The 12,514-nt window shown below is 33.0% G+C and overlaps 1 protein-coding gene across 5 annotated transcripts in view; it reads right to left on the bottom strand.

Moving 5' to 3' along the window:
* Positions 1-12,514, bottom strand: part of CNOT2 (CCR4-NOT transcription complex subunit 2) — a 109,455-nt gene that overhangs the window by 2,371 nt on the left and 94,570 nt on the right. For 4 of the 5 annotated variants that reach the window (XM_025401496.1, XM_025401494.1, XM_025401493.1 and 1 more), the window contains 4 exons: positions 10,425-10,486; positions 10,286-10,335; positions 8,397-8,497; positions 6,299-6,443 (listed from right to left, as the gene is read on the bottom strand). In XM_025401496.1, coding sequence (XP_025257281.1) covers positions 6,299-6,443; positions 8,397-8,497; positions 10,286-10,335; positions 10,425-10,486 — 358 coding nt within the window. Of the gene's footprint in view, positions 1-6,298; positions 6,444-8,392; positions 8,498-10,285; positions 10,336-10,424; positions 10,487-12,514 lie in introns of all 5 variants that reach the window. The other variant, XR_003121748.1, reaches the window with a different exon arrangement.

The following is a 12,514-nucleotide window of genomic DNA, read 5'->3' as shown; positions in this document are numbered from 1 at the left end:
ATATGTATTATGTATTAAAGATTAAGCCAACAAGTGACATTAGCTACCATGGGTTAACATATTTTACCTTATCTGTCTGGTTTCAAACTGATTCCATGATGAGTATTTCCATTATTAAATTAAAATGAAAACCTAGACTATAATGATCAAATTTTAAGATGGAACACCAAGTATTTAAAATTTAAAGATATTACATTACATTTAAATAAATTTAAAGATATTACAGACCTAACAGCAGAATTTATTGAAAGCCTAATATGTGCTAAAATTAGAGACACAGCTAATTTTATTCTAATCTTTATAATAATTCTGTAAAGCAGATATCATTATTTTCATTTTGTGCCCGAAGAAAATGAGGCTTACAAGTAACTTGGCCAAGCCATACAGTAAGTGACACACATAGCATTAGGATCCAGACCTATGTGACAAAAAGCCTGTGTCTTTTGTAGTATAACACATCGTTTTTAATAGTTTCAGTCCAAGATCCAAAACATATTCATTTACTTCATTACACGGCAATCCAGAAATGCTGGAAAAATTCAGTCCCCTTCTCTCTTGGTATAAGGTGAAGAAAAAGGAAAAAAAAAAAAATAAATTCAGTCTCCTGACAGAAGTTTATAAAGAAGGTACACTTTGGTGACTTTAGCCTGAAAAGATTGACTTCATGTGACTGGTACAGTAATTAAGGCACAGAGGTTATCTGCTTATCAGTAAAAATTAGCAAACACCAGAATCACCACCACAACCACGACATCCTGCCCTAATGCACTGTGTAGCTACTACTCTCCCTCTCCCAGCCCTAGCTAGGAATTAAAATAATTTTATTGCTTGGTTCAAGTTGAGTATCTGAATTCATGAAGAAGAAAATTTATTCTTATTATTCTTCTGAAATTAAAATTGGCATTTTTGTTTTCAAAACGTGCAGTTACAGGGAAAAAAAGTCTAATTGTAACTTCCACAATGTGGTAAGTGACACTGAATAAGTTAACCAAAATTTTTCACATTGGTGAACTACAATGTATTACTTGGAATTCAAACTAGATTAACTTTATCAATGTACATTTTCCCCTAGAAAAATATAGTTTAAACATAAGGAGCATAAATAATTTTGATATAATTTTAAAAAATCTTCAAAGACTCTAGTGTATGAGAGATTTAGAAATTATATAGGTCAAATTTTGCCTTCCAAATTTTAAAATCTTGTTTTCCACATATTTTTATTCTTCTTGAAACACATAAAAGTTACTTTAACTTGATTACTGGTAACGTCATTTACATGTTTATGTTACACACACACACACACACACTACACACATGCACATCCTCCTACATTCTGTAGGATCAAGTGTCTATCTACTTTGTATACTACTACCTACAACTTGGAATAGTGCCAAGCCCATAGCAGGTGTGTAATTAACATACGATGAATTAATAAACACAAGCTTTCTTTGTTTTAGAAACAAAACATTTAATTTTTCTAATATTATCGAATGATACATTAGAGGGTCTATTATCTATTTGCTTTTAGTGAAAAAAAAGGATTTCTAGATTATAATACAATGATTGCAAAGGCTAGAAAGAGTTCCAAATACTTTTTAGACAACTTTTTAATACCTTAGTTCTTCTATTAATAAAATTAGGTTATGTATTCTCCAAACATTACTTGTTCAATTCAAGCAAAACTGAATGCAATGGATTCATATAGTCAAATATTATAAAAACATTAATGTAATCACTGATCTACTTATGTAGAGAAACATACACCGCAGAAGTGTTTTCTCAAATTCTCATGAAATGTTAGCTTTCTCTTACCTACATGTTGAGTATCTCTTATCTGAGATTTTGCTTATTCTGGGAACAGAACTGTTTGGAATTTTGGAATATTTATACATATAAAATGAGATATCTTGGGGATGGGACCCAAGTCTAAACATGAAATTAATTTGTTTTATATATACTTTATTCACATAGCCTGAGGGCAATTTTATACAATGTTACTAATATTTTGTGCACAAAATGAGGTTTGTTTACACTCTACACTGAACCATCAGAAAGCAAAGGTGTAGGGTATGGAATTTTCCACTTGTGACACCATGTTAGTGTTCAGAAGTTACAGATTTTGGAGTATTCAGGTTTTAGATTTTTGAATCAGAATGCTAAACCTGTATAATAAATCCACATTAACTTAAATTTTACGAAGTAGCATACTATCTTAAATACAGTTATTAGAAATAATCTTTGAAGAAAAGTACGTATTACTAAAGTATAAGGACGTACTAATATGTAACAGTGAAATTAATGAAAAATCACATTTATATCAGACTGACATAAAAAATCTTAATTGTTAGAAATTCCGATAGATCTACGAGGTCAAATTAGGCCAAAAGAATTCTTAAATTTTAAGTCTTTGAGAAAGCTACTAATAATAAGGCAGCCTCTATCACCTAAAAATTCACTGTAGAAGAAATTATTTTAAAAAAATTATGCATGAAGATTATATATACTATCTGAATTACTGCAAATTTAAAATTAGTGAAATATGAGTAATTCCAGCAAAATGACACAGGAGAACATGGCCTGCTAAAAAGTTATGAGTATCTAAAAGGAAAGAATAAGCAAAATACAATGTTAAATTAAAAAAAAAAATAGAGATAGCATCTGGCTCTGTCACCTAGGCTGGAGTATAGTGATGCAATCACAGCTCACTCACTGCAACCTTGAACTCCTGGGCTCAAGCAATCCTCCCACCTCAGCCTCCCAAGTAGCTAGGACTATAGGAGCACACTACCACACCTGGCTATGTTTCTCTCTCTCTCTCTCTTTTTTGTAGAGACAGAGTCTTGCTATGTTGCCCAGTCTGATCGTGAACTCCCGGCCTCAAGTGATGGTCCTGCCTCATTCTCCCAAAGTGCTGGCATTACAGGCATGAGCCACCATGCCCACCCAATATCAACATTTTAATGTATATATTATTGATTTACAGGCAATTCCGTAAATAAATAATGGATTGGATTCTAGAACTCAGGGTCACAAAATTTTTAGAGGATAAGAAATAGTTCTGGTTTAGATTATCTATTCCCTTAATAAATATTACAATTACCTGAAAATAGTAAGTGATTTGGGGAAAATGCTCATACAAAATATTATGAATGGACATAAAGTATTATGAACAGACTCCAGGATTATGGTGTAGAGCAGTTCAGTACCTTTCAAGAACACCATATCAGCTATTATTAAAATATTAATTCATACTGCAGGCTTCTTACAATGAATTGAGGTTATTTAATATACATTCTTTAACTGTGAATAGTAAGGCACACCCACTTTACAGATGGGGACTCAAGTTAATTTGGACATGACATATTAATGGATTTTCTATAATTTGATGAAGGCTGTTAATAAATATACTCATGAACAGGTCCTAGATTTCTTAATTCCTAATCAATATTCTGGGAAAGCACTGAACACATCCTTTAAAAAAATTTTTGAAAAATCTATTCTGTGAATATAATGTAACTTCAAAATGTTAAGTGCATGAATTTGTATTTTAATATAACCAAGAGTGAGCTGCTTATTAATATCTTAGTACCAACAATTCTGCCTGTTTTCATTACTATGAAAATAATTTTAAAGCGTGTCGTGCAAGGGACCAACAAACTATTACCTTGAAAGAGATTTCTGAGGGAGTAACTTGATGATATTATTTCTCACATTTTTCACAGTTAAAACATTTAAAAAGACAAAAGCTTAATTGTACATGAGATAGATAAAACTGAGCTAAATTATGTTTTATATATAATGTATATAAAATATGTAAATCCATTTAGATAGATACAATTTTCTTTAAAATGACATTAACCTGATTGAGGAATTGCTTTTGCGGGAAATTAAAGGGGTCCTACATTAATGTTAACATTGTTTTCTAAATATTTAACTTTATGAGGAGAACTTAATTCTGGAAAGCTGACTTTCTCACAAGTTGATTTCCTCACACATATATCTAACTAAAATTTAACTAAAATTAGGTAGCTGTTTACTGCAAATATCCACCCCTTTTTACATATGTAAGTTTGGAATAATTTACAATAATATTGAGCAAAAATGTTCAAATTGAATGGAGAAAACTTCAGTTATTTCCTAATAATTTTTTTTTCTTCTTCCAAAGATGTTTTTGACTCCTGTAGCATCACCTAATCCACAGGTTCTTTAAATATAGTTCTGGACCAGGACCAGCATGTCATCACTGGTGTCACTTAGGAGCTTGTTAGAAATGCATTTCTCAGGCCTCACCCACAGACTCACTAAATCATAAACGATGGAGGTATGGTCCAGAAATTTGTGTTTTAACAAGTTTTCCAGGTAATTCTGATACAAGCTATAGTCTGAGAACCAATGACTTAACCTAATTAACAATCAGCTCTAATTTTTTCATCCTTGCAAGAACAGTAGCTACAATCACGATGATAAAAACAATAGCAGTAAACTTCTACAACTACCAAGATGTATCAGATACCCAACATGTGCCAAGCACTGTACTCAGTATGTGTGTGTGTATATAAATATATACGAAATTTAATCTTCATAAAAACTTAGAGCAAAATCTCACCTCAATTTTACAAAAGAGGAAACAGGCATGAAAAAGAAAATTGTAGAAGGTCAAAGCATAAATAACAGCAACAGGAGTTAAATTCAAATCCATGATATAAAGGCTATAGCTTTCTATATATACTATATATCTTAAAAAGCAGGTAACATACATAATATCTCAGGCACTATTTTTAATTAATGTGATTATGTAACTAAAAGGTTAACTCATAAATATGCTTTTTGAAAACACAATATTCACATAAATTGGAACTGTTAGAATAATTCAAATATAAAATACAGTATGTGGACTTGGTCTGAGAAGTAAAGACATTTACTACTGAGACACATCTGAAAAAAAATGAAAGATTTAATTTCTTATGTGGATCTTATTTGGTGTTGTCTGTTAGGGGACATCTGTTTTTATTTCTTTTTTTGATTTGTTTTTTTTTGAGACAGAGTCTCACTCTGTCACCCAGGCAGTGGTGTGAACTCGATTCACTGCAAGCTCCGCCTCCCGAGTTCACACCATTCTTCTGCCTCAGCCTCCTGAGTAGCTGGGACTACAGGCAGCCTCCACCATGTCCAGCTGATTTTTTTTGTATTTTCAGTAGAGACGGGGTTTCACCATGTTGGCCAGGATAGTCTTGATCTCCTGACCTCGTGATCCACCCGCCTCAGCCTCCCAAAGTGCTGGGATTACAGGTGTGAGCCACCACGCCCGGCCTTTTTTTGAGTTTTACATGAACTCTTGGGATGTAAAAATTTTTGTGATAAATATCTCTGGTAAGCATTTTACATTGTCTTCTTAAAATGTTTTACCTTTTTTAATAATAATTTTAGTAAAGCAGATTCAAACCTACAAACAAAAAAACAAATCGACAACTAAAAAATTGTCCAAAGAACTGTCAGAAACATTTTTCTTCTGTTTAAATTTATTTAAAACAAACAAATTTAACTCTTTAATTTATAGTCCTAAGAATCATTGATGGAAAATGTATCAGAAAAATCATGGAGTTGTGAAATCAGATAATGTGGGTTATATTCTCTACTAGGCAGACTAAATAAACACAAGGTACTAAATAAACACAAATATGAAACATGAATTGACACTGATGAAAATTTTGCACATGGGACAGTTAGAAAGGTGTTTAAGTGAGGAAAAGTTGCAAAACCAAAATAAAATAATCAACATTTCTCCATAGCTGGTTTCTCCCCAATATTTAGCAAAACAGTCACAGAAATAGTCATGGTTAACTTTAAGCCTGTAATTTTCTTTCTTAAAATTACTCGCAAATAAACATTCAGATGTATTTCCTGCAATTAGTCCAAATGTAAAAAGCCTGTTTATATACTGCTTTTAGAAAAATCTCATCCTTGCTTAAAGTTGCAAAAATATAAAAATATATGACTGGGGTTGCAAGAGAGTATCTTTATTTTACAATGCAGTAGACACAAAAAATATTTCGAATGTTACCAAGGCTTGTGCAAAATTACAAAATCTCTTACCAAATTCAATAATGGAACTATCAGTGAAATGAACTGTTTTGGGACACTCTTCTAAGAGTGTCAAGCCAAGGAGATGGAGCAAAAGAGTTGGCAAATATGTGGCACATTATTGGAATTGGATGTATTGGTACTTACAAACAGATAAAAGAGGATGCTTCTTTTTTCAAGTTTAGATTTATACATTTGCACATGGAAAAAAATATACCTTAGCTACTTTCCTCCAGTTAAGACAGTCAAAGAAGTAATATGTTCCCCTCTCATAGGTATTGGTTTTCATTGTTGGCTCCATGCCTGGTGCCCTGGTAATCCATACTCGTTCTTCTTTGTGGTATCTCCAATCACGGTTAAAACTTCAATTTTTAAAAGAAAAGATAATTAACTTTTCCCTGTGGCTTACATCAAACATGTTCTACATTTTGTAAAGCTTTCCTCAGGGGGAAAAAAAAATTACACATAAAATAAATAAATATGAATGCTTCCTACTCATTTATTATGTTATTAAATACAACCCTATTGAAATACAGAAAAATTATTTCTTAATTTGTCCAGAAGGCACACTAATTAATACACACACCTTTATTTAACTAAAACTTTTTATACAAACAAGGATTTTAAAAGTTTTATAAGCAATGTGATAAAAGCATAGGCAGACCAAATAAAGACACAATGTTACAAAAACTTCACTCCTTTCTTGCTCTTCTTAACACTCAAAAGAAATTGAGGTATCTCCAACTATTCGCATTATTTGATAAGAAACTAAATACAAAGTATATCTGAATTAACTATGTAAATTCCACATAATTTTTTAAGTAACTTGAAAATAGAGTATTTTGAAAAATTATACTGAATATATTTAATTCAAATTTCAGATTCTAAATTCTCAAAACCTAAGAGAAAATCCATTACAATTCATACAAGAGTCAATGAGAATTTACACTACTTGTAAACTGAGGAAGTAGCATCCAAAGGAGGTAATGTCCCACAAAATAAACCTCCATGTAAAGAAATGCTTTCCTACCAACATAATGAGGTAGTTTTTAAGACATAAATATGAAAACAGAACTGCCAGTGATAGATGAATGAGTGCCTGAATGTATTTATTTACTCATGAACAATGAAAAGGAACAAGTAATAATCTCTATTCTCACAAAAATGAAGGAAAAACATAAAGGAAAAATCCTCTCAGTTGTGAAATGAAACAATTCATTATCAACATAGTGAATTTTATACTTTACACTATTTGATCGAAAGCCATTTATAGAAATGTTATTAGAAATGCTATGAAATACTTAAATTTGAGAAAAGTTCTCCCAATCATAAGGTCATAAATAATTACTAATAATTTACAGTAAACATGATAAACAGAATTGTCTATTGATAACAAAATGTGTTACCAACTATATGTATGAGTAACGACAGAAAACTTATTTTTAGAGCATCAGGTAAATACAGAACTGCTCAGGGAAAAAGTTATCAATGAACCAATTTCTTTACATTAATATTTGTTTATATTGGCCAATAGGCTGCTGATAATGAAAATGTGTACTTTATTTAATCAGCACTTCAAAACATACAACAAATATGCAGTGCCTTGCTTATAAGTAATAATGTTTATGAAATGATGAAATTCAATATCTAATTATTTATACATATGGTTCCACAAGGAGTAAAAACTATAGTCTTGAATCATATCGTATAACTCACATGTTTACAAAAATTAGATTCACCAAACCCATGAGTTATGTCAATTCTACGTTCTTACAAAATCTGGCATTTATTAATTATTTTTAGAGACAGGGTCTTGCACCATCAGCCACACTAGAAAGAGTGCAATGGCACAATCACAGCTCACTGAAACCTCAAACTCCTGGGCTCAAGCAATCCTCCTGTTGTAGCCTCCCAAGTAGCTAGGATTATATAGATGTGTGCCACCACACCTCGCTAATATTTTTCTTTATTTTTTGTAGAGATGTGGTCTTGCTATGCTGCCCAGGCTGTCCCTAACTTCTGGCCTCAAGTGATCTGTCCACCTCAGCCTCCCAAAGTGCTGGGTATTACAAGTGTGAGCCACTGCACCTAGCTTCAGCATTAAGTTTGACATTCTTTTTATGTATATAGATTATGAAGCCATGGTAAGATATGGTTTTAATCTAAATTAAATTCACTTTAATGAATGTAAAAATAAATTTCTTGATGGAGAAATAGTTCCATTTAAAGATAGCCATCATCACTTAAAGAAAGACGTTTTCGGCATAGTCAAGATCCACTATAATACAAAAGTGATTAAAATACTTTGAACATACAGCTCCACTGCTGCTAAAAGTTGTAATACGTCTCCTCCATTCATGTAATAGAGATAGAAGAGAAGGTCTTCACCATATCGGCCAAGTTTTATCGCAGCCAGCTGAAAAAGAAAAATAACTTATTCTGAAATATAAAACAAATCTACAAATCCTAACATATAGTTGCTACTACTGAAGTAAAAATGGAGAGATAAACAGAAACTCCCCACTTTGTAGTTGATAACTGTTATTACATGATTACACAGATAGGTAGTTATGACTCTAAAAGGCAATTTCCTCATTTAAATGACTCAAGTCATTTAAACAATTATTTCTGATACATCTATTTGATATGCTGATTGGAAGAAAAGCTCAATAAAAACTTCCAAGCAAGATCCACTACAAGGATTTAATACCCAATGGGGAAATGATGCTAACAATAGCATTGTGCTCAGAGATCTAGGACTTGTATTCAAGTCCTGGTTTTATTATTCATTAATATGACTGTGTCCTAGTTATTTAACATCTCTTAGCTTTACTTGTCAAATGTGGACAATGACACCTATGAGGGTTACTAAGAAAGTAAATAAAATGAGTGAAGGTATATGAAAGCACCTTGTAGAGTACCAAATATATAGAAGGCTTATAAAAAATGTTAACTGAATCTATATCTGACAGTGATTCACAAGTCAGTTGTATGCTTCCAGCAAATCACAGATGATGAATACAAAACCCAGAAAGAAATGACTTTTTAGTTTGTTTAAATAGATGCCTGAAAGATAACTGCTTTACATTTCTCTCCACAAGGTAGAAACATAACTGCCTACCAAGAAATTTTCACATTTAAATAAACCTTAAAAGTGTACCAAAACAACATTTTTACCTTGTTATTTGATCCTATATCTAAATACTTATTTGGCTATTACAGATTATCTGAATGTAATTTTTCTCTCCATTCATGCTATGCCTATTCAGGCAGCAGCCCCCACGTGACAAATTCTCCTAAATTAGTATTTCTCGAATTGGCAATAAGAAAAGGTTCTGGAACGCTTAGGTAACTGGAGCAAAAGAGCTCTATAGTGGGGGTGACAGCAAATCACACAATCCACAAATAGAAAATAGGAGACCTCTCCATCTCATACTTCTTGCCTTCCATCTACTGAAGTATTAAAAGACATTGAGAAAGGTATCCCTTTTACTTGCCTGGCCACAACATCAACATCCACTTGACCACAGAACTGTAAGGCACCCTCAGAATGCTGTCATATATACATACATACACATACATATTTATACACAAATATATAACAAAAATGTATTATTTTTTCACTAAATTGTTGTTTCCCAAGGCTAAAATTTAGATATCATTGTGAATTTTTTTTGGTAATAGAAACACTCAGTTCTAAAGCAAAAAGTGCCACCATTTTCTTTCTTAGATTGAAAAAAGAGAGATTAAGCTGTAATTTGTTGTTAATAATTACTTTAGAATTAGAATTTTAGGTGATTTAAAAAAATGGAAATGAAAAAATACAGAGAAAAGTCAAGGTCATAAATAGTTTTTAAAGATACAGATCATCTCATTAAAAACACTGTATCTGTAATACTTGTAAAGAAAATCTTTTTACTGCTAAGATCATAAAATAGGATTATCAGAAGGAAATTTATCAAATGTTCCAATCTAGTTTATTCCCATCAACTGTGGTTATGGTTGTAACCTGTAGTTAAATATAAGAATTTTTATTTTTTACCAGTCCTAACATTTACCATTTAACAAGTTAACATGGACATATGAAAGCATATCCCTGAGACCATTACTAATTATTTCAAAAATAGTATGCTGCCTGAACTGAAAAACACGTGAAAAATAGATAAATTCGTGCTGACTGAGTAGAATAATAAACTACACTCACCTTATCCCTAATGTGAATGTTCGTTAAGTACTCAGATGGAACATGGAAGTCTGGATAATAAAATGAAAAAAGCCTTATTAACTGATTCTCAGTTGTAAATTTCTTTTTAAAAGGCCTAAACACAAATAGATTCTCCTACCTATGTCTTGAGGTCGACAAGGTGAAGATGCCCAGGGTGATGCAAATTTGGGGTAGAGATTTCTGAATAAGGAGGAAAAGAAAACATTTTGAAATCCAAAGCAGAAAAACAGATTTCTAATTTTATTTCAGGAAAAACTAAGACTCCAAATGTAAAATGACCATCTTTACTTCTAATTCCCGTACTTGGGTTTACTGACTTATACAGAAGCAGACGAAGAATGCGTGTGTGTGTGTGTGGGGGGGGGAGGTGTATGTGTGTGTGTAAAATATGATAAGACTCCTTCCCTCAGTATTCTTGCAACACAGTACAAATAACACAACATATCACAATATACAAAACATATGATTAAAAATTTTCTACTTTTACTTGATTTCAACTCAAGATGCTTTAAATTCTTTGATACCATGCTCCCAATTTAAATTACTTTCCCACTTATTTATGTGGCAAGAAGAAAAATGAGTAACTATTTGTAAAAGTTTAAATTCATCAAATATTTACTGAGTGCCTATTATACGCCTGGCACTGTTCCAGGAGCTTATGACATGTCAGTGAACAAAACAAGATCACTGACAACATGAAACTTACTTTCTGGTTGAGGAATGGTGGATTGGAGGGAGGCAGACAAAAATCAATTAACAGAATAAATAAACAATGGCCCATGTTAGAGGGAACTGGGAGGGGAGACTGGACAGATAATTATTAAATAGGGTGGTCAATTAGGTTTCATTAAGGTGGTCAGATCTGAAGATTTGAAGGCTATGAGGGAGATAATCATATTAATTATCTGGCAGAAGACTCTTCTAGTCTGAGGGAACTGCTAAAGCAACTAAGGCAGGGACATGACTGACATGTCTGAGATACAAGGTGGCCAGTGAAGCTGGAATACAGTGAACAAAGGGAAAAGCTGTTGAGGTGGGGTTAGGGGACAAACAACAATCATGTAAGACCTTGTAGGCCTGTAAAGATTTGGGGTTTCTGGTCAGGTGCAGTGGCTCACACCTGTAATTCTAACACTTTGGAAGGCCAAGGTGGGCAGATCACTTGAAGTGATGAATTTGAGACCAGCCTAGCCAACACGGTGAAACCCTGTCTCTACTAAAAATACAGAAATTAACTGGGCATGGTGGCACATGCCTGTAATCCCAGCTACTCAGGAGGCTGAGGCAGGAGAATCGCTTGGACCTGGGAGGCAGAGGTTGTAGTAAGCCAAGATAGAACCACTGCACTCCAGCCTGGGCAACGAGAGCAAGACCCTGTCTCAAAAAAAAAAAAAAAAAAAAAAAATTGGGGTTTTTAATCATAATGAAACCACAAACTTTTTCTGGGTGTTAAGCAGAGGAGTAATTTATTTAAAAAGGACTCTCTTGGCTGTTATATGAAGAGATTGTATGAGAAGGGGGATAAGGACAATCAGGGACCCCCAGGGACTGGCTAATGGAGTATTCAGGCAAGAGAGAATGATTCAAACAAGGGTGGTAGCAGTTAAAAAGTAGCGAACTTTGGTCAGATTCTGTATATATTTTGGCAAAAGCCTGATTATGGGGTATAAAAGAAAGAGGAGTTAAGAATAATGTCAAGCTTCTGGAAGTACAGAGTTACCACTGACTGAGATTGGAAAGGCTGTAGACAGAGTAAGTTGGGGGGTGATAATTCAAGAAATATTTAATTAGCAATTGAATGTAGAAATCTCACACTCAGAAGTATGGAATGGAAACATATGTTTGGGATTCCTTAATATATATGGTATTTAAAACAGTAAGACTAGAAAAGACCATCAAGGATATAAATGCAGAGAAGAGGAATGACACAAAGAGGTCAAGAAGAAAAGGAGGAGGTACCAGCAAAGGAAATTGAAAAAGACCAACCAGTGAGGATGATGTAAAAAATGGTGCTCTCAAATTCAAGGATGAGAATGTGTATTAAGGAGCAAGAGTTCCTCCAAGTGATCACTGAATTTAATAACATAGAGGTCATTTGGTGACCTGAATAAAAGCAGCTTTAGTGAAGTGGCAGGGACAAAATCCTGACTGAAATGGGCTTACCAGAGAATGGAGAAGACCAAGTTGGAGGAATTGAGATGATTCTTT

The sequence above is a fragment of the Theropithecus gelada genome, chromosome 11, assembly GCF_003255815.1.
Source record: "Theropithecus gelada isolate Dixy chromosome 11, Tgel_1.0, whole genome shotgun sequence".
In the NCBI taxonomy this organism is placed as follows: Eukaryota; Metazoa; Chordata; class Mammalia; order Primates; family Cercopithecidae; genus Theropithecus; species Theropithecus gelada.
This window is presented reverse-complemented; position numbering and strand designations above follow the sequence as displayed.